Below are 21,689 nucleotides of genomic sequence, written 5' to 3'. Positions count from 1 at the left end.
AAATAAACTAGCTTATCAGCTAGCTGTGGCGCGCCAAACACAACCTAAGTATCTTAAAATAATCTTAACGTATATTTGATCCTTAAGACTTTTAACACAATAAGTCCCAATTATTAACCTAGCAACTTAAAAAAAAATGAAAATTGCATATGTAGCTCACCCTTGGGAGCAAAGAGAGAAAGTGTCAAAATAAAAAAGTTTTTGATTTTATAAAAAATATCCGTATTTTCATTTATGCCTTTGTTTTGGTTTGTAAAACCATAAAAATAACTTATAAAATAGCTTTTGATAAATACTTGAAATAACTTATTGATAATACATCCTAAGCGAAAATATAGTTTTTCAACTAAAACGTTAAACATAAACTTAAAAGATTTGCAATTGTTACAAAAAATAGCTAATTATTTTTACACTTCTACGTTTTAAAATGTTGATATAAAATGATATTTTAAGTTAGTTAACTATTATTCAACTTTTTTTAATACATTATGCACCAAATTCAACCTTATAAAATACATAATTTGACCTAGTTTGACCTAGTTGCACCAAAACGGTATAAATACAAAAGAAAACCAAAACTAACACTTTGAAATCTTTCTTTTCATAACATCAAAAGTGTGAATTTTAGTTTTAAAAACTCAAAAGTGAAACAAACACCCAAGATCCGTGTCACTAGTCGGCTATAATATAAAATATTTACATACCAATATATCATCACGTGGTGACCAATATTTAATAGTTAAATACGCTTATAAAATTTCTTGTATACATGGTTCTAAATTAAATTCGATTAATTTTACATTGTAGACCCCACCCCAATTTTGTTTGATTCTCGGATTTCATGTCTGCTACTCTCTTCTCAATCTCCCAACTACCCATTTCGCACACCAAATTCCCACACAAAATCATTCATATACCTTCGCATTCAACAACCCCAGGTAATCTTTCTTGCATTAAATATCATAAATTTCTAATCTTTTATGTCTTTTCAAAATCTTCAACCACGAAAAGTTGAAAAGGTACTGCTGCACTGAATGATTCATGAATGAAAAATAAAGATTCTGTAAGGGTTTTATTTCCAGCTTTTGTGTTATGAAGTAATGACCTCATTCTGCTACTTCTTTTGCAGATATTGAATTGAGTAGTCTTATTTTAGCCTCGAAAGCTCAAAGTTAGGGCAAAAATGGCGGTTGCTGGTGCATTGAGCTGTGGAATAGCTGGTGTGATAAGCGAAAAAAGAGCAATCAGGAGGCATTTCGATACCCAGTTACAAATACAAAACCTTGGTGTAATTCGAACTGGGATTAAGAGTAGGAGATTAAGATTCGACAATGTAATTAGGAATTGTGGGTTGATTAGTGATCGAGAAGCTTTAGATTACGATCATAATGCTTCTAATTTGGACGAAAGATTAGACGAAACTCGAGAGAGGCTCGTAAATGGGTCAATCGATGAACCAATGTAAGATTCTTGAATCACCGATCATCTCTTTAGTTGCTTATTGAGTTATTTTGAAGTTATATATAAGTGATTCGAAATGTGTAATCTTGATTTTTGTTTTCGCTTTACAATTTTTTTTGTTGATTAGTGAATCGGTGGGGACTTCGCCTCCAAGTGTGCAAACAGAGCTTGTATTGCTTGCATTGCCTGCTATTGCAGGGCAAGCTGTCGAACCTTTGGCACAACTTATGGAGACAGCTTATATTGGTAGATTAGGTAATTTTTTATTTTTTTTGTTACATAATTATTAAGAATTTATGGGGTTGATTTTATTTTTTGGGTTTGTTTGAATGATGATTATAGAACTGGTTTACTATGTTAGCTATTTAGCTAATTTATGAGTATTTAGATGATACTTCCAACCTTTTTCATTAAAAGACCAAAAAACCCTCGTGATATATAAATTGGAATAAATAAATATAAAAAGTTTGATTATGAGTGAAAATTTTAAAATTATTCAGTTTTTATTATTCCATTTCTGCCAAACAAACCTTGACAAATTACAAGTCCTTCATATTCCAATTTCATTGATATCTTTGGTTCCTTTCATAAACATTTTTGTGAACCAAATGTCCCCTAATTGAGGGTAAATTTGTAAAATATAAAAAGATTAGGGACTTAAGGGGGATAGATTTAGGCGGCATTTGGATTGTAGGATTGGAGTGAAACTGAAATCCATTTTTTGTAAAATCTTGTTTGGTTTGTAAATCTTTCAAAGCATTTGAAAGTATACATGGGAAATGCCAAATTGGCCCTTCTCTCTCTCTCATGTTCTTTCTAAATTAAGTAAAAAAGAAACACCCATATATAACTTACTGGATTAAGTAAATGACAACCATAGATAATTTACAAGTATTTAGATCATACATCCTAATATCTCCTTCATAAACTTTCCACTTTTGTTACTCATTTGATATTTTACTTAATAGATTCTAAATTCTATACCCAATTCCACTTTAAGGTGCTTTGGAATTGGCATCAGCTGGTGTTTCCATATCAATTTTCAATATTGTATCAAAGGTGTTCAACATTCCCCTACTTAGTGTTGCAACTTCATTTGTGGCTGAAGACATAGCTAAGTATTCACAAAGTGAATCAGATTCAGGTATACCCTTTTAAAAACATACCAATCTTATCATAAAAAGAAAAAAAAAGATTAAATTGTAACCATTTAAACAGAAAAAAGACGACAATTACCCTCGGTATCTACCGCATTAGTTTTATCTGTTGGAATCGGTATAATTGAGGCTGCAGCATTGTACTTTGGAGCTGGAACTTTTCTCAATTTGATGGGCATATCATCTGTAAGTTGATACTTATTAGTTATTACAAAGTTTATTGTGAATTTACGTAAATAACCCTTTGATATATTGATTGGTTAACTAGGCTTCACCTATGCGTATTCCTGCACAACGGTTTCTAAAGCTTAGAGCACTTGGTGCTCCTGCTGTTGTTCTTTCACTTGCTATTCAAGGCGTCTTTCGTGGATTTAAGGACACAAAAACTCCTGTATTTTGTCTAGGTAAAGATTTGTTTAAGTTGTTATGTGAATAAAGTTTTATTCAAAAGTGATTTTGAAATAAGACACCTGGCAAAAAAGACTTACAATGCCAATAGTTTAAATGTATTTGTGATAATTACAACAAATTTGAGGAAATGGAAGGAAAAAGGTAAAGGGTTAAATCTTAAATGCAAGAAATATAACGGTTTAAAACTTTATTTTGTACTTTGAAAAATCTACCCAATTACTGGATTAACCCATTAAGTCCATTAAGTCAAAAAGAGACAACTATTTAGTATTTACTCATGCATATACAAAAAATGTGCAGGAATAGGAAATTTAGCTGCTGTATTCTTCTTTCCCATTCTCATGTATGTTTTTGGGTTGGGTGTCACTGGTGCTGCGATTTCCACCATCACTTCACAGTACGTGCTTCTATGGCCAAATCACTTTTGACATAAATTTATTTTACTCTTTTTTTTTTTTTTTTTTTAATGTTTACTTTATTTATATAGATATATTGTGACCATTGCAATGATATGGTACCTTAATAAGAAAACGGTGTTGAAACTACCCAAAATGGAGGATTTACATTTCGAAGGTTATCTGAAATCCGGTACGTTTTTCATCCATTGAAAATCCTATGCCCCATTTGTTACACACAACAAAACAATTTATAGTGAGTTTGACATTTATTGGATTGAGACTCATGATAATAGGACACGAGTTACGATTTTGTCCCATCCAGTAGGATAAATTGCAACTTTTTGTCTCACCCAAAAATGTGAGACAGGATGTCAAAATGACAAACGTTGCAATTATTTTGTCCCACATAAAAAAGTAGGACAGGATCTGCAACTTTTGTCGATGTGACAAAAGTTGTAGATCTTTGTCCTGGTCACCGATGTCAATAGGACAAAACTTGCACTTTTTTGTCCCACACAAAAAGGTGGGACATGATCTGCAATCGACAAAAGTTGCAGATATTTGTCCTAGTAACCGATGTCAATAGGACAAAAGTTGCACTTTTTTGTCCCACACAAAAAGGTGGGACAGGATCTACAACTTTTGTCGATGCGACAAAAGTTGTAGATCTTTGTCCTAGTGACCGATGTCAAATGTCAATAGGACAAAAGTTGCACCTTTTTGTCCCACCTAAAAAGGTGGGACGTGGACTTTCTTTCAATCTCTCGTATATGCAAAAGATGTGGATGCCCTTTTTATCCTCAATCATAAAAAATATTCCTAGAAAGCTTGTCTAATTCTGACCATTTAGGTTTTATATATATTCAGGTGGTTTTTTGCTTGGGAGAACTCTAGCTGCTGTTGCTACAGTGACTTTGAGTACATCAATGGCTGCAAGGCAAGGGCCAATTGCCATGGCTGCTCATCAAATATGCTTACAAGTATGGTTATCTTCATCTCTCCTTGCAGATGCCCAAGCTTCAGCTGGTCAGGTAATTAATTAATTAATTATATGTAATATTCATGTAGAAATATGTAATATTCACGGGTGTGACAATATATATGTAATTTTTTCAGGCTTTGATTGCAACTTCTTTCTCAAAACGAAACTACAGCAGAGTTAAAGAGATAACATTTTATGCTCTAAAGGTTCAATTTTTTCACTCTTAATAACAAACAACATGGAGTTTTTTCATTGATTTTTGAAATGTTTTGCTTTTTTTTTTTTTTTTTTTTTTTTCTATTGCAGACTGGATTAATAACTGGAGTTAGTTTAGCCATAATATTGGGTTTGTCTTTTGGTACTTTAGCCAAATTGTTCACCAATGATGCAGAAGTTCTATCCATTGTTAGATCCGGTGTACTGGTAAGTACTCATACCTTTTACGCCTCGTTTCAACAGGATTCAACAGGACAGAACAGAACAGGTTGTACTGTGTTATGCATTGTATGGAGACTGACACTGAGACTGAGACTGATGTCAATGAAACAAAAATTGCAGGCTTAATGTACTATTAATGTCTAATCATAATCAATGACTTTACATTTCATTTTTTGTTTTTTATAGTTTGTGAGTGCGAGTCAACCCATCACTGCTCTTGCTTATATCTATGATGGTCTTCATTACGGAGTTTCAGATTTCTCGTATGCAGCATGCTCCATGGTAAAGACCAAGGACCCTTTTTCTTTTTCTTTACTGTCTAAATGTGAGTAAATGACCAATTTACCCTTTTGCTTAGATGTTGGTGGGAGCAATGTCATCCGTGTTTCTACTCTATGCACCTTCGGTTTTTGGTCTTGCGGGAGTTTGGGCTGGCTTGACATTGTTCATGGGAATGCGTGCGGTTGCAGGGTATATAAGGTAATAAGCCGGATAATATGCTTATTGTGTTCTTTCAATTTTGAATTTTGAATTTTAAATTTTCAATCCCACATACATGACATGACATGACACAACTTTCTTTTTTAATAAATCAATAAACCAATACAATAAATTGATTGAATTCACAAAAAATATCATTGAGCAAAAGACCATTTAGTTTTATTCGAGAAACCAATGAGAGATTTACGTTATTGTTTTTGCAGGTTAGCAGATAAAAATGGTCCATGGTGGTTCTTGCAGGCGATCCCTGCAACCGAGGTTAGTTGATTAGACACATGATTACATATATTATAGTAATTACAAATTTTTAATATTTCTAAATTTTATTTTAATTTTTTCGTACTTATTTTTATGCCACATCAGCACTAACTCAAGAAATTAAAATAACTATATATATATATATATATATATATATATATATATATATATATATATATATATATATATATAATAAATGAAGATAATTTTGTCACATGTCAATCTCTAATGAGTTTTGACACTTGTCATTTTGTGATATTTTTTAAATAAATAATATCCACTTGTCAGTTTATGGTTTTTTTTTTCAAATTTTAAAATTAAAAAGTCACATAATTTTATAATTATATATGTAAAGTATCAAATGTAATAAATATTATAATAAATTGCAATTAGTATATTTTGTTCATTTCTTATTTCAAAATTTTATTTTAAAAAATACTTATTATTTATATTTATATCTTTTATTTTTTTTAATCAACCGGTTTAATATACGGGTTTTATACCTAGTATTAACTATAGAAATATAACAATAACAACAGATATTAATAATTCTATATTATTTAGAATTATTGTGAAAATTTGTTATTTTCTTAAAATGAATATACTTTGAAGTTTTATTTAAGTTTAACTATTTTAATACTAGAAGATGACAAGTGGCAAAACTATTTTCATTTATCATGAAGGATTTACATTAATATAGAATAAAAAAATACGGCTTATATTTTCTTTTTAGGAAGTTTATAATTTTTTAATATCTGTTTCACATTAAGTTCAATAAAAAAAACAAACGTTGCTTGTTGAATTTATATTTATATTTACATAAATTGTTTTTTTGTTTCTTTAAATTTATAATTTGTATTTTAATTTATTATTCTAGTTTATCTATTTAACTAACAAATCAGACTGAATAAATGACACGTAAAACGTGAATCAAAAAAGCTTCAAATTTGAACTTGTAAACGCATATTTCAAAAAAAAAAAAAAAAAAAAACTTTGTTCTTGAAAAAGCTCCACAATAGGAAAGTTGACTATTTGGGAGCATATTTGGTAGAAACAAACATTTATATATAGTTTCCTATATTAAAATATATTTACACCATCTTTGTTCTTCGTTTATTTATTTATTTATTTTTTTGTAGATTGCTGTTCCACAACAAACCTAATGAAGACATGGCTCCATCTACAAAACTTGCCAATTAATTTCACATTAAGATTTGGTCTTAACAACATTTGTGCTAAAAGTTCTGAATGGGTTAAGACATAAAAATGGCCATCTGGAAGGCTTATTTTGTTTCTGCTCAAGTGGGTGGCCTGCTATAAAGGCCATGATGTTTTGTCGCTATGTACAGCTTGATTGTTTCTAGAAATTTGACTATGATATTATTTTGGAGTTTTATATATCAAAAGGGTTGTAATTTGAATAAATAGTTTATTAAACTATTACAATTTACCAAAAGATTGCTATAGTATTATGGACCACAATTGACATTTTGTTTTTATTTTTGAATCAGTCAAACAATTATTATTTGACCATTATTTGCAATGTTATTTGAAGGTTTTGTTTTTTATAATTTTATTTTGTTTATGCATAGCTAAAAAAGTCTACTTTTATTCAAGGCTTATTGGGACATAAATAACATTAAGGATTTATTTGTGTAACAAAAATATATTGATAAGATGCCAATTTATATAGTTATTGTTCATTTGTTACCAAAATAAGCTGGTAATAGATTTGTTTTGTTATATAAAAAACCACTAAATTATTTTTTAATGCACCAAAACCCTTATATTTTTTGAAATTTTTATTTAAGGTTTTCCGATCTCAGAAAAAACCATTTGTTTTCATGAAATAATTAAAAAAATCATCATGTTATTTTTTTAGTGCATTTAAACCCTCATAATATTTTGAAATTTTTTAATCTAATGAATTGTAACAATCAAAACGTTGAAAATCGATTACTTAATATTTTTGGCTATCTAGGATTTATCAAACTCGATGCCTTAAATGATACATTTTAAAAAATATAAGAGTTTTAATATATATATATATATATATATATATATATATATATATATATATATATATATATATAATTGTTTTTTAAGACCTTGATAAAAATATATTGGGTTTTTATAAAGTTTTCCCTTATATAAATTGGTAAAAGCTATGGAATCTATGGATAGGCAAAAGAAAACCTGCATAACTGAATGATAACAAACTGAAAATATGAATATAATTTTAGATCCTTTTTAAAATTCTAGTAAATTTTTTGTCAACGTTCCAAGTAAAATAATTATTTATGATCTTTAGGTATAGTTTACTTTTTTGTTTTTTTAAATTATTCTAATTTATTTGGGATATAGAGTAGAAACATTACAAAAATCTCAAATAAATCTAAATGAAGGCCAAAATTATAAAAGAAAATATTTTGGGACTAGACTTGAAAATATTTATATAGAAATGCAATATTTTTCTTGTGAATTGTTGAAAACATTGTTGTTTTTTTATTTTATCAAATCTATTTTAATAAATAAATATCTGTTTTATCATATATCATACTTTTATTCATTTTGTGTCTATTTTAAACTAGTTTTATTCCACATGTCATTTTATGGTTTTTGTTTTCCATTTTATTAAATTTCATATAGTTTAAATATGATAATAAATACATATCAATTTTATTAATAAATTTTCCTTTAAATTTTAAATTTCTTAAACTAAAACCTTATTACTATCCTAACTTATTTATCTAAATTATTTGTTTAAATTTAAATGACAAAACAAAACCATTTTAATTTTAATATTTCAATATTTAAAATTACATATTTAATTTTCCTTTTAAATAAACTCTCACCTCCTTTTAATCAATTACCCATTCATTTACAAAACACGTGTACATCTGACAACACACAACAGCTTCACAGGGTTGTACTTTGTGCATCTCAAGAAATACTTCCAAGAGCTTTTGCTTTTTCCTTGAGCAAAAACTTCTGCACTTTTCCGGTCGACGTTCTCGGCAACTCTTCAAAAATGACGGTTTTCGGCGCCATATAACGCGGCATCCGATCACGACAATACTTAATTATATCCTCTCCGGCGACATTAAACCCGTCCTTCAATTTCACAAACGCACACGGCGTTTGCCCCCAGTGATCGTCCGGTCGTGCCACCACCGCCACCTCCAGCACCGCCGGGTGACTGTAAATCACGGTTTCAACCTCCACCGTGCTTATGTTTTCTCCTCCCGATATGATAATATCCTTCGACCGATCCTTAACTTCAATATACCCGTCTGGATGTTTAACAGCCAAATCACCACTCCGGAACCACCCGCCGGAAAACGCCTCTTCCGTTGCTTTCTTGTCCTTCAAGTATCCGCTCATTATTGTATTCCCCTGAAACATAATCTCCCCCATCGATTTCCCATCAGATTTTACGCTTTCCATAGTCACCGGATCTTTCACGTCTACTCCCTCCAACCCTAGATGCCTCACTCCTTGTCGTGTTTTCAGCTTAAGCCGTTCTTCCACCGGCAATAAATCCCATTCCGGCTTCCATGAACACGACGTCCCCGGACCGAATGTCTCCGTTAAACCATACAAATGAGAAACACGAAACCCTAACTCCTCCATTTTTGAGAGGATTAGCGGAGGCGGCGGTGCACCGCCGGTCATAATATCGACCTTGTGTGGGAGAGGTTTCCGGTCAGCTTCAGGACAGTTGATTATCATGTTCAGAACCGTCGGAGCTCCTCCCATATGTGTTACCTTGTGGAGATCAATGTTGTCGAATATGTCTTTAGGGTCACACCGCCGGAGGCATATGTTGGTTCCGCCGACGGCCGCCAGCCCCCAGGCGAGGCACCATCCGTTGCAATGAAACATAGGTACAGACCAAAGGTAGGTCGGCATTGCTCCCATTCCGTGCATGAACACGGTGGCGATTGAGTTGAGATACGCACCACGGTGGTGATAAACCACCCCTTTAGGTCTGGACGTCGTTCCTGAAGTGTAATTTACACTGATTGGATCCCATTCGTCTGTTGGTCGGACTACAGAGAATCCGGTAACTCCACCCTCTACTAGGCTTTCGTATTCGTAAGCGGTGGTGGTTAGGTCAGACGGCGGCGGCAGGTGGTCGTCGGAGATGATAACAAGGAGAGGTGGGTTTTTGAGAAGATTGATCGCAGGCAAAGCAATGTTGAGTAGTTGATGATCTACAACGAGGATTTTGGTCTCGGAGTGGGTGAGAAGAGTTGCGAGCATGGTGGAATCGTGGCGGGTGTTGAGAGTGCAGAGGATTGCTCCGGCCATCGGAACAGCGAAATGGAGTTCTTGCATCGCCGGAACATTTGGTGCTAACGTCGATACCTGTGGTGGCGATAATATAATAAAGTAATATTAAATTTTCATCGAACCCGGTTTAGTTATATCAAATTGTAGATTATACCTTTTATTTTATTTTTTAATTAATTTTATTTGTAAATATGATATTGAATCGTTTCTAAAATAATTGCATATTTTATTGAGCATCACGAAAAATGTTATCGTTCTCATGTTATTACGTTTATTGTTAACTTTTAAATCGAGCAAGAAAATAATTTTTCATAACTCAGATTTTTCTTCAAAAAAAAAAACTTATTATATAATATATTGTTATTTTTAATTAATATAATAATGACTTTTGGTTGAAACTGTATTGGTATTCCGTGAATATTTTATTTTGGATCGAAACGGCATTTGTTTTGTATTTATGAAATTATGACCACTGTTGTTTTATTGATTTTTATATTTATCGGCTATATAATAATATGAAAAAAGAAGAAAATATCATGTAAACTAAGAAAAGTCCAACGATATAGAAAAACGTGGTATATATTAAAATCATACATAAATAGAATCTCTAATGTTGTATATTTTAGAAGATAAAATTTGGTGTATAAAAGTAACTTTTTAATTAGAAAAATGGATTGTGTCTGTATTACAACATATTGATTTTATTTCCCATTTATAAATTTTATCCTAAAATATAAACTAAAGCAACTTAATCGTAGTTTTAGTTTATTGGTTGGATAATAATAATAATAATAATAATAATAATAATAAATCACAAAGTGATATCATAAGCACTAAATACTATTACTAATCACAATAAACTGAAAATTATTATTATGACGATAATAATAACAAATAATTAATAAAAAAAACTAGGAGATGCAAGATTATTAGAAATACATTTCATTAACGAGAAAATGATCAAATACCTACTTTCAACGATTCGGCATTTCGACGACTTAAAATGCCTTTTCAATGTGAATTTTGGATAATTCTTAAAATCTAACTCTTGTTAGATTCATTTTAATCGTTATTAGATGCTAAATTGATTCATCTGGATTATTCTATAAATCTAGCTCTTAATAAATGTCTTTTTAATGATCATTATTAGATGCTAATTAGATTCATTTTAACCGATAACTTCATTTATCAAAAAAAAAAAAATCATTTAGTTCATTTTGTTTAGATTGAGAATCAAAAATATGCAAATGGATTCCGGTGAAAAACTTACAACGTCACCACGAGAAATCCCCAACTGAGTTAGAGCAGATGCGAGCTTCACACACCTTCTGTGTGTTTCTTCCCATGTATACCTCAGAGATCCATAAATCACAGAGGTCCGGTCTCTGTAAACATCCGCCGATCTCTCCAAGAAGCTAATTGGTGTAAGTGGAACATAGTTTGCCGAGCACCGGACCAGTCCTTCAAACGATCTCCATGATTCCTGCTGCAAATCATCGGTGGGTTCAGACAACTGAGACAATTGGGAGTATTGACGAGACCGGTGACGATGAAGATGAGTAGGATTTGTTTGAAATTGGATTGATGTCGCCGGAGTTGGACGACGGAGGAGCCATGGCTTTGACTTATTTAGGATTTTGTACATGGTGATTGTGGGGACTTTCAGGAACGAGGTTTGGGGGTCAAATCACGATGAGGAGAATGAATTTGTACTCTTGTTATTATAGATGGATAAGTTGGACAACCCGGGGGTACTCATGTAGTTGACACATTCAATCTTGATTTTTTTTAATGAATTATACCATTTTTTACATTTTCTTTTTGGGTGGTGTTAAAAAAACCGAGGTTTTGATTACATGGTTTCCGAACTAGTCAATCAAACCTAATATAAGTTTTTCTTTATTAATTATTTAATTAATATCTATATTATTATTAATTATTAGTTTTATTTAATTACTTATTTACTTAATTTCTATACTGTTATTTATTTGTTATTAGTTTTGTTTTAACTTAATATTAATATTAATACATAATGTGTTTATATCTACACAATGTATATACAAGTAATTTTATTTTGCATTTGTAAATGAAGATTGAAACCAAACACTTTTGCATCGTTTAGTTATTTAGTTTTACGATGTCAAGCTTTTAAAATATAATTTTTTTTAGAAAAAAGAGTTATTACATGTATGTATAAACGTGAAATAATAATATTTTTATAATAATCAATTAGATAAAAGTATAAGATATTTGTTTGATAATAAAATATTATTACCATTGGCCATTATAGTATTTCTTTATTAGATATTTATTCTAACTTTAGCAAGTTCTCCGAAATACCTCATACCATACATATCAAATATATAATAATTTTATATTTGACCCCAACAACCATTAGGCCCCGCTCAGAAAAGATATGTTTGAACATGATATGGGCATTTCCCATCACATTCATTAGGTCCCGCCTAGCTTCGGGCCTCACTCGACATTCATACAGACACATAAACACATATACAAATCACTAAGATAAATATCATACAATACACCCATTAGGCCTTGTCTGGCATCGGACCCCGCCCGGTATACATATCTCATACTACAGATGCAAGAGACACATAGACAACAATCATTCTAAACATAATAAATCATGGGTCGGAATTGGTGCCTTCAACCCGCCAAGCACAGTGTGAGGAGACTCACCTCAAACTATTGAAAATTAGATAAATGCCCGGACTGCTGATCCAGAAAATCTCCACGCTAAACAATCAAACAATACCCTAATTAATAATTATGTCAAAATTCATAATCGAGGTCCCCAACCCAACACCTTCAGCCTTTAGGGTAAAAGACTATGCTACTTTTCCCTTATTATGCCCAACTAGCTTAGCCCAACATATAGTGGTCCAAGGCCCAATAATGACCAAACCCATAAACCTAAGGTCCAACTATGACCCAACAGATACAAGGCCTAAAATCTAGCTAAGGCCCAAAGCCAATGGTCCAAGCTCCAACAGCCGACCCTCACGCCGTGACCAGATCATGGTCACGTCGTGACTATTAAACTTACCCGGTCCCAACTTAACGGGTCAACTCAGCCCATCAAATCGCCCACTCTCGATTCTAGTCATGGTCACGTCATGGTCACTCCTAGTCACGTTGTGACCTAATCCAGAAAATGCAGTCGGCAAGGCATGCATTCTTATGACGTGACAAACTCATTCATCACACCGTGAGCACTACCTTGGCCAACCTTGAGCATTAAGCTCTTATTCCTTTCAGCCACTACTTGGCATTTCCAAAGGGTCTTCCCTCACCCAAAGGATGATAAAAATCATAGCTTTTTAGTCATGCATATCCAATGCATGACTCAAACACTCAGTAGGCCAAAAGAGGGACAATGAGATCAAGACTCATGCTTGGAGTCTAAAACTACTCCACAACTCATATCCAAAAATTATAATACAAAAGATGTCTCATTGATCCATAAAGTTGCCAACTTTATGGATTCCATGCATGTAATCCCACATAACTATGCAAAAAGGACCTTAAAATCTAGATCTAACATGTAAGAGGTAAAAAGGCCAGAGCTTTATAACTTACAATGGTCCAAAAACTCTGCAAGAAGGTGACGTAGAAGCTGGTTTGCCAAGAGAATGCTCCACAAAAGTCTTCTTCCACTTCGATGAGCCAAAGACCACCAAATAAGTGCTTCAAAGTCATCAAAAATGGCTAAGGACCTCAAGCAGGTCAAGATTTAGGTTTTTAGGAGGCAAAAGAGTAAAGGAGGCTATGGATGGGCAACCCTATCCCTCTCATTCCATTAAATACCCGAAATATTAGGGTTTTGGTCATCAGGTCGTTCTCATATCGTGAGCATTCAAAGTCTCATGTCATGAGACTCAAAAACACAGGTCAACTAGTCAATGGTCACTCACAACGTGCCCACCATGTCTCACGTCGTGACCTTCTTCTAAAGCTAAAATTAAAGAAATTAATTACATCCATGATCCGGGTGTTACAACACCGATTTTTACTAGAATTTATGTAACATCCCAAAAATCAAGTTAAAAATTTTCAATTTCAAAACCACATCAAAAGCCATAATTGTTTACAAAACATGGTTACTAAAATTTCAAATCATAAATTAGAGTATCCCAATATTAAACCTCATAAAATCCAAAGGATATGCACGATCAAGCCTTTGCCTTGCCCCTGTCCTCTGAAGTACCTGAAACCATAACAATCAAATTGTAAGCCAAAGCTTAGCAAGTTTCCCCAAAAGTACCACATACAACCACATAAATAACATCATGTATATATGAGTTTTCAGCCTGTTTGGACCTCCTCATAGGTCCTACAGCCTATCTAGACTGCTCTTCGTGCCTTCGGCCTGACTAGTCCGCCTATTGGGCCTTTAGTCTATCTGGACCGCCCCGGATATCTTTTCCTTTAACACAAAGAAGGACTGCCTCAACCCAACCAACGATAACATGTCAAAATATATAATAGCAATCAATAACCAACAAGTACATGTAATCTTACAAATTTACCAGTCTAACACATACTTATTGAACATAGGTAATCATATAGATCTATCAATCTAACATATAACCAACATAACATCAATCCTAATATACCAGGATCTAGTGGGCCAACGTTTGTGCCTTCGACCCACTAGTATAGTGAGGAAAACTCACCTCAATGTTAGGAAGATAGTTGAACTGAATACTGCTCCATCTAACGCCTCTACATGTCACCTGTAGAACACCCAGGGACCAAGCCTCAATCTATTATTCAAAATATCCCAAATAACAAAAAGTCAAAGTTAAAGTCAATCTCAGTCAACCTCCACGTCGTGGCCAACCTTCGGCCACGTCGTGGCTGATGGGTTTAACCCGATTAAAACCTGATCTTGTATAAATCCATATTCATACCAAAATACATAACAATGTTGTGGCCCCCAAACCACAACGTCATGGCAGAGACGGTCTCAAAACAGTCGTAGAAAACCCCATTGCCACATTATGGCACCCTACTGTCACGTCATGTGAGAATCTCTGAAGGTAGAATTCTTTTCAAGGTCCTTAATCTATATTTCCTTTTGCCCAAACTTTCCTGAGAGCATAAAGGGGTCTTATTGATCCCTAAATGTAAACTTTATGTACATGTGTTGCCCATGCATGTCCTCCATCAAATCTAAGTCAAAAAAGTATAAAGGGGACCTACACTCATGCAAGGATCCCCAAACCACAATCATTTCTCATATCTACAAAGTATCGTGTCCTTGAAACTCTTAAGAGTCATAAAGTTGCAAACTTTATCACTTTTTTTCACTCAAAATCCATCAAAGAGTTCAATCATGCAAGATAACTCTAGATCCATAGAGAAAAAGATGAAGATCTAGATTAAAGATCCTTATAAATGATCTAGCAAAATGATTCCAGAGATTGGAGAATGTTGTTTGCTTGCTTCTTGTACTCAATCTTCTTTTACTTCCTTCAATATCACCAAAAAGGCTTGAAAATAAGCTCAAAAGCTTCAAGGTAGGTTAGGGTTAGGTTTCAAGGTAGGTTAGGGTTAGGGTTTTCACGATAGAGGGTTTTCACGTCGTGGCTAATAGATGCCACATGGTGGGGGTCATTAAATGATTTGCGAAACTTCCAGTATCACCACATCGGGGAATGAATTCACCACGACGTTGTCATTCCCAAAATCCAAAATACATTAAAATTAAATACCTCCAAGAATCTGAGTGTTACAATTATCCCCTACTTGACTCATACTTCATCCTTGAAGTTCGTTGCTGCAAGTAACTCTGGGTAATGAATCATTGACCCACTAAATTTAACCAATGAAGAATAACCATCACAACTCTGCCTGAAATCCAAAAATCCAACACCTTTTCTGATTCCCAAGCAGGGAAAAGTTTCCCAGAACACAGTCAATATGACTTCACTTCGCAACCCAAACCATACAGAACCCTTCCGACACTGAATTGTTTTGCTGATACCACTAGAAAATAGAACCTCTAACTATTCATTGTTGATGACCCTCCACTTGAAAACAAAGGTGACTCCCAACACGAGTATCACTTAAATAACCATTATAGTGGAACAGGAACAACGTCAACATATTCCACAAACTCCCTTTAACCACTTCAAAAACAAGGCAACTTATAAAGAAAACTTGAGAGACCACTCGGAAACCCATAGCTTCCAGCAAACAACCCAATAACTTGAAATTACTCAATTGCAACTATTGGAAGTGTGTCCAAGGTCATTAACTATTTGTGAATTTAAAATGTTTTAAATTTGGAAAATTGATAAATATTATTTAAATGTGTTTATTTAAATTTGAATATTTATTTATTATTTAATAGTTAATTTAAATATTTAATATTATTTATAATATAGATTTATAAATTTGAATATTAATCTCTCATGTTTTATTAATTGTTGTATTGCATCATTGTAATTAACAAGATGCTCCGATCTGATAGGGGTGGAGTATATTTAAGTCTTGAATTCTACGACCATCTTAAAAATTATGGAATAGTTTCGCAATTGTCTCCTCCCAGAACACCACAGTTGAATGGTGTGGCTGAAAGAAGAAATCGAATGTTGTTAGACATGGTTCGATCAATGATTAGTTGAGCTACATTTCCGATATCATTTTGGGGGCATGCCTTGGAGGCATGTGCCCACATCCTAAACCTCGTACCTACTAAGAAGGTTGCTAAAACACCCTCTGAAATGTGGAGTGGGACACCTTCTTCTCTAGCACATTTGAAAGTTTAGGGTTGTAAAGCTTTTGTTCATCGTGAGGTGAATGATAAGCTCGAACCCAGATCATAGAAGTGTTACTTCATTGGTTATCCACAAAAGTCTTTTGGATACTTGTTCTACAAGCCTTCTTAGAACAAAGTGTTTGTTGCTCGAAGGGAATTCTTCCTCGAGAGGGATCTCATTTCCAAAGAGGACAGTGGGAGACATATTGACCTTGAAGAGCTTCAAGAGTCAAGTGAAGAAGAGCCTTTAGTAGACACTAGCGCTCGAACTGAGGTGCAACAACCTATTGAAGAACCTCAACCCATTGAGGAACCTTAACCTGAGGGAGAGCCACATGTTGGGCATATCTCCACCCCCCTTATCAAATCTAATAGAGTTCGTCTTACTCCTGAGTTCTATGGTTTCCATGTGAGCAAATAAGGAGACGTGTTGAATAGTGATCGTACAATGGTTGATATGGATGATCCATCCAACTATAAGGAAGTGATGGCATGCCCTGAGGCTGCCAAGTGGAAGGAAAGCATGGATATATATATATATATATATATATATATATATATATATATATAGAGAGAGAGAGAGAGAGAGATTCAGTCCATGTGTGACAACCAAGTGTGGAATTTGGTTGATCCTACACTTGAAATTAAAACTGTTGGTTGTAAATGGATCCTCAAGAAGAAGACCAACATGGATGGGAATATGCACACATTCAAGGCTAGGTTGGTTGCAAAGGGTTATACTCAAACTCAAGGGATTGATTATGAGGAAACTTTTTCACCAGTAGCCAAGATCAAGTCTATTAGGATATTACTTGCCATAGCAGCTTACCATGAATATGAAGTATGACAAATTGATGTGAAAACCTCTTTCCTTATCAGAAAACTCAAGGAGGAAGTGTATATGGCACAATCTGAGGGTTTCATAGATCCAAAATGTCCAAATAGAGTGTGTAAGCTTGAAAGGTCCATATATGGACTAAAACAAGTGTCTCTCAGTTGGAACCTTTTCTTTCACGAAAAGGTCAAAGAGTTTGGATTTTCAAGAAGTGAAGGTGAGTCTTGCGTATATATCAAAGCTAGTGGGAGTAATTTAGTCTTCCTATTATTGTATGTGGATGACATACTCCTTATAGGAAACAATATCCCGACATTGCAAGGTGTTAAGACGTAGCTTGGGAATTGTTTTGTTATGAAGGATCTAGGAGAGGTTGCGTACATACTTGGTGTAAGGATCTATAGAGATAGATTGAAACGTCTAATAAGACTTAGCCATAGTACATACTTGGATAAGATCTTGAAGAGGTTCAAGATGCAAGACTCCAAGAAAGGTTTTCTACCTATGCAACATGGCACAAAATTAAGTAAGACTCAATGTCCTAGTTCTAGTGATGAACAAAAAGAATGAGTCGAGTCCCATATGCTTCTGCTATAGGATCGGTCATGTATACCATGACATGTACTTGACCTGACATCTCATTTTCTCTGAGCATGGTGAGTCCTTTTTAGGACAACCCGGGTGACAGTCACTGGACAACAGTAAAGAACATTTTAAAATACCTAAGAAGAATAAAGGATATGTTCTTGGTATATGAGGGTAAAGATGAGTTGAGAGTTACAGGTTATATAGATGCCACTTTCCAGATTGATAGGGACATCTCAGTAGCTCGAAGCCAGGCCCCACCTGGCTTCGAGCCCCGTTCGGTGTACATATATGTTTCTCTTAGGCCCCGCCTGTCTCTGGGCCCCATCCGCTAACATATACTAACACATAAACATACCACAACACATAAACTAAAAATATCCTACCGAATCCTGTTCTAAGGCCTTGCCTATCTTGGGCCTCGCCCTTGTCCTGCTACTGATGAGTCATGGAACCCCGTCCACACTCCTTCTGATAGTGAGATACGGGCCCAACCCACACTCACTCCTTTCCTAACTTGGGCCTCACCCCTGATCTGCTGCTACTGAGATGTGGAACACCATCCATACTCTACTATTGGTGAGATACGGGACCTCGCCTACACTCACCTCCCTACCAGGCACATACATGTATGATACAGATAACAAGTATAAACTATCATATAAACCATTCCTTGGGCACCCACCCGCTATCATTGGACCTTGGTCCTGAATACTATTCTAACATGTTGTGCCTAGGGCTAACCCCCGAGTCTTCCTACTCATAACTACATGGGCCGACATTATGGTCGTAGAATCATCCACACGAACGAAAACTCACCTGCACTGCTGAACTCTGTTGATAACCCTCTGGCTGCTATCCGACAACTCCCGAACTGCTGCTCCTCCAGCTCCCCGAGTAGAAAATGATGAGAATGGGATGAGATTTCTGGATCTACAACACCTCCTTGAATCCTCCAACTCCTTCTTTTTCTTCAAAGCTTCAAAAACACTTAAGAACCCTCAAAAATGGTTTACAACACATGGAAGGCACTAGGGTTTCGTTCTGGACTTGAGGGAGCATCATGGAGGCTGAAGAGAGGCTATAATGTTCCTTAAATAGGGTACAAGGCTCGCATTTAGGGTTTTCCTAAAACCTGACCAACTCGTCGAGTCAATCCTCTGAGTCGTCGAGTAAGTCACTTAACTTGCGACACTATCCGCACTCCTACTCGTCAAGTCACTTCATCTACTCGACGAGTCCCTTCCTTAATTTGAGGTTTTCTTTTCCTTTCTTGGTGCTACTGGGTTAGGGGTGTTACAATTCTCCCCCACTTATTCAAGACTTCGTCCATAAATTCTGCTACTGCCAGCTATCCTGCAATCTACTTACCACGTCCCTATTATGTGGATACGTTTCTTACTGGGTCCGATTCTCGCAGAATCGCTTCCATCGGCCCTCTGCCCTTTCATCCTGTCATAACTAATTATTGCCGATAATACCTCGCGAGCACTCTAATCTCCAATCATCCTGGAACGTGACTCTTATCCAACCGACCTTCCTTTCGGTACTCCCCGAGTACCTATGCTGAACATCCTAGGGGTTTACCCCTTCTTCCTTGCACGTCGGCTGGCCTTCATAAGTCAACTTCCCTTAAACAACTACCTTCTCTAACTCTGTGAAGCTCATATCTTTGTTGTAACTACATTTCCAGTCACCTCCAGTGCTGGTTACTTCACTGACTACTACTGAATGCTTCTTCTTGCTCTGTCCTGGTGCTGACATCCTATCCCAACGAATAGATCAGATGATCCTTCGAGTAAAAGGTTCATCCCTGCAATGGTTAGACTCATACGAGAGCTGCGCACCAGGGTCAAACCCTTCCCACTAAGATTATTCAACCCTGTCGTGAGAGGCGCAACACTTCTCAACCAACTAGCTACACCATTTTGAACTTCTCTTATCATTATTTACTTCTAAATGAAGTTTCTGCTGACTCTTATCCGCCTTCCGGATGAATCGAGACCACCCTGGTCCCAACTAATCTACCCTCCACTGGGTTACCGGAATCTTACCGGTTATTGAACCCTAACCCAATCGCTCAGTCGCTCCCAGCGACCTCATAAGGAAACTTCGGTTATCCAAACTGCTCTATCTACCCTGCCACTATGGCTCTACGAGTCCTGGGATCCTCTATCCTCTATCTTAACTCCAAGGTCTCTAGCAGGTCCCACCTGTACTACTATAATCATGCGGGCCTCACCCACGGGTCTCACCCAAAACCATACTATTTAGCAACCCTGCTCCCTGGTCTCACCTTTACTGCTACTAACATATGGGCCTCGCCCACGGGTCTCACCTATCTGTAACCTGGAGCGGCCTCTCCCTAGGTCTTACCTCCCTAGGGCTATGCAGACCAACTCCATACTACATCTCAACAAACTATTCTTTCCTGACCCTTACCTTGCTAACTAGGAGATATGGGCCCTCGCCCACACTCCTCTACCTTAGGAGATACGGGCCCTCGCCCACACTCCTATCTGGCCTCTACTGTGATACTGTGGTTCTCCCGCAGTTCTATCACACTCTCCATACTGTCTCTACTACTGACTACTAATCCAAAAGCATCCCATGCTGGTCGTTCATACACTCTGCATATTAACTCACTCGAGTCCTGCTATCAATCCTTCAACATGGTTTCCCAAACCATTCGTCAACTAACGACTGAAACTGTCATCTTGCGGTCTCACCACACTTCCCACACTGCCTCTTTTTACTGATGAATGCTACAACTATCCCGTAGTCTTACATCCTAGTTATACTCACATTCTGCCAAGAAAATCTCCAGCTTGGTTCTCCAAAACCAATCGTCTACTAATCATAATTACATGAACACAATGTTGGGGAAGTTTCTCAAACCCCCAACTCCTGCACTTCTCTATTCACGCAGCCCCTTGGCCCGATTTTCTCCCCTTCTCGAAGATCACTAACTTTTCCGAGTTTAGCATTCTGCTGTCTCTGAATACTCGGAGGGTTCTCCCCCACTTTGATCAGACTAATCCCTTACCGCTCTCTATCTGAAACAGATTCCCAATCTTCCCTATCATCTGAAGTGTCGATCTGCTGTCAACCACGCTTACTTCTACTGTCACTCCGTCTAACTGTTTACCAATTCCGAACCAATCTTGCCAACTAACAGAGCACCTTCCAAGTCCCAACTACACCTGCTAGGCTGCTACAGCGACTGCATCCTGAGAACCTGCCCTAAAGGGAAACATCTGCGGATTGCTACTCTATCATCCATGGCATGCAGATGGCATATAACTCATTCATAGGAAAGCAATATAATACTCCAAAATATACTTACAAACATCAATGCAGTACCATAACAATAAAATCATGAGTCCAATTTGACAAGAAAGTAAAAGATATACACCTACTACATCCGATGCTGCTCGTGGCTCCACTGTAGCTAACTAAAAGGCCCCGATCCTTGCCGTAGGCACCTATGCTCAACCCTGATGGCCATCGGTAATCCTCAAAGTCGCAGGGGAAGGTGCTATCACCGGTCCTACTGAAAGCAAACTCGGACACTGGGCCT

The 21,689-nt window shown here is 35.7% G+C and overlaps 2 protein-coding genes across 4 annotated transcripts; one reads left to right on the top strand and one right to left on the bottom strand.

Moving 5' to 3' along the window:
* Positions 1-791: 791 nt before the first annotated feature.
* On the top strand, positions 792-7,105 carry LOC145092953 (protein DETOXIFICATION 45, chloroplastic-like). Of its 3 annotated transcripts, none has more exons than XM_079030960.1 (15): positions 792-938; positions 1,130-1,461; positions 1,589-1,716; positions 2,462-2,605; positions 2,680-2,804; positions 2,887-3,022; positions 3,330-3,426; positions 3,517-3,617; positions 4,295-4,458; positions 4,544-4,615; positions 4,716-4,832; positions 5,034-5,129; positions 5,206-5,327; positions 5,552-5,606; positions 6,746-7,105. In XM_079030960.1, exons 2-15 carry the CDS (start codon positions 1,184-1,186, stop codon positions 6,767-6,769), a joined length of 1,659 nt encoding a protein of 552 aa, XP_078887086.1. In that variant the 5' UTR covers positions 792-938; positions 1,130-1,183; the 3' UTR covers positions 6,770-7,105. The 3 variants fall into 3 exon arrangements, with proteins under 3 accessions (XP_078887086.1, XP_078887087.1, XP_078887088.1); XM_079030961.1 differs by having other exon boundaries at positions 828-1,019; XM_079030962.1 differs by lacking the exon at positions 792-938 and adding an exon at positions 967-1,063.
* A 1,275-nt stretch (positions 7,106-8,380) lies between these two features.
* On the bottom strand, positions 8,381-11,626 carry LOC145092952 (butanoate--CoA ligase AAE1-like). Its single transcript, XM_079030959.1, has 2 exons — positions 11,173-11,626; positions 8,381-9,977 (listed from the first exon to the last, which is right to left on the bottom strand). Exons 1-2 carry the CDS (start codon positions 11,545-11,547, stop codon positions 8,550-8,552), a joined length of 1,803 nt encoding a protein of 600 aa, XP_078887085.1. The 5' UTR covers positions 11,548-11,626; the 3' UTR covers positions 8,381-8,549.
* Positions 11,627-21,689: the final 10,063 nt, after the last annotated feature.

This window comes from Lactuca serriola, chromosome 3 (assembly GCF_051521515.1).
Source record: "Lactuca serriola cultivar US96UC23 chromosome 3, Lser_US96UC23_V15, whole genome shotgun sequence".
In the NCBI taxonomy this organism is placed as follows: Eukaryota; Viridiplantae; Streptophyta; class Magnoliopsida; order Asterales; family Asteraceae; genus Lactuca; species Lactuca serriola.
Note: the sequence above shows the minus strand (reverse complement) of the source record. Positions and strands in the feature narration are given on the sequence as shown.

Coding starts and splice junctions, on each gene's coding strand:
- LOC145092952 (XM_079030959.1), bottom strand. CDS start 11,547: ATGTACAAAATCCTAAATAAGTCAAAGCCATGGCTCCTCCGTCGTCCA. Junction 9,978..11,172: donor GGATTTCTCGTGGTGACGTT/GTAAGTTTTTCA, acceptor TCGCCACCACAG/GTATCGACGTTAGCACCAAA.
- LOC145092953 (XM_079030960.1), top strand. CDS start 1,184: ATGGCGGTTGCTGGTGCATTGAGCTGTGGAATAGCTGGTGTGATAAGC. Junction 2,606..2,679: donor ACAAAGTGAATCAGATTCAG/GTATACCCTTTT, acceptor CCATTTAAACAG/AAAAAAGACGACAATTACCC. Junction 4,616..4,715: donor TAACATTTTATGCTCTAAAG/GTTCAATTTTTT, acceptor TTTCTATTGCAG/ACTGGATTAATAACTGGAGT.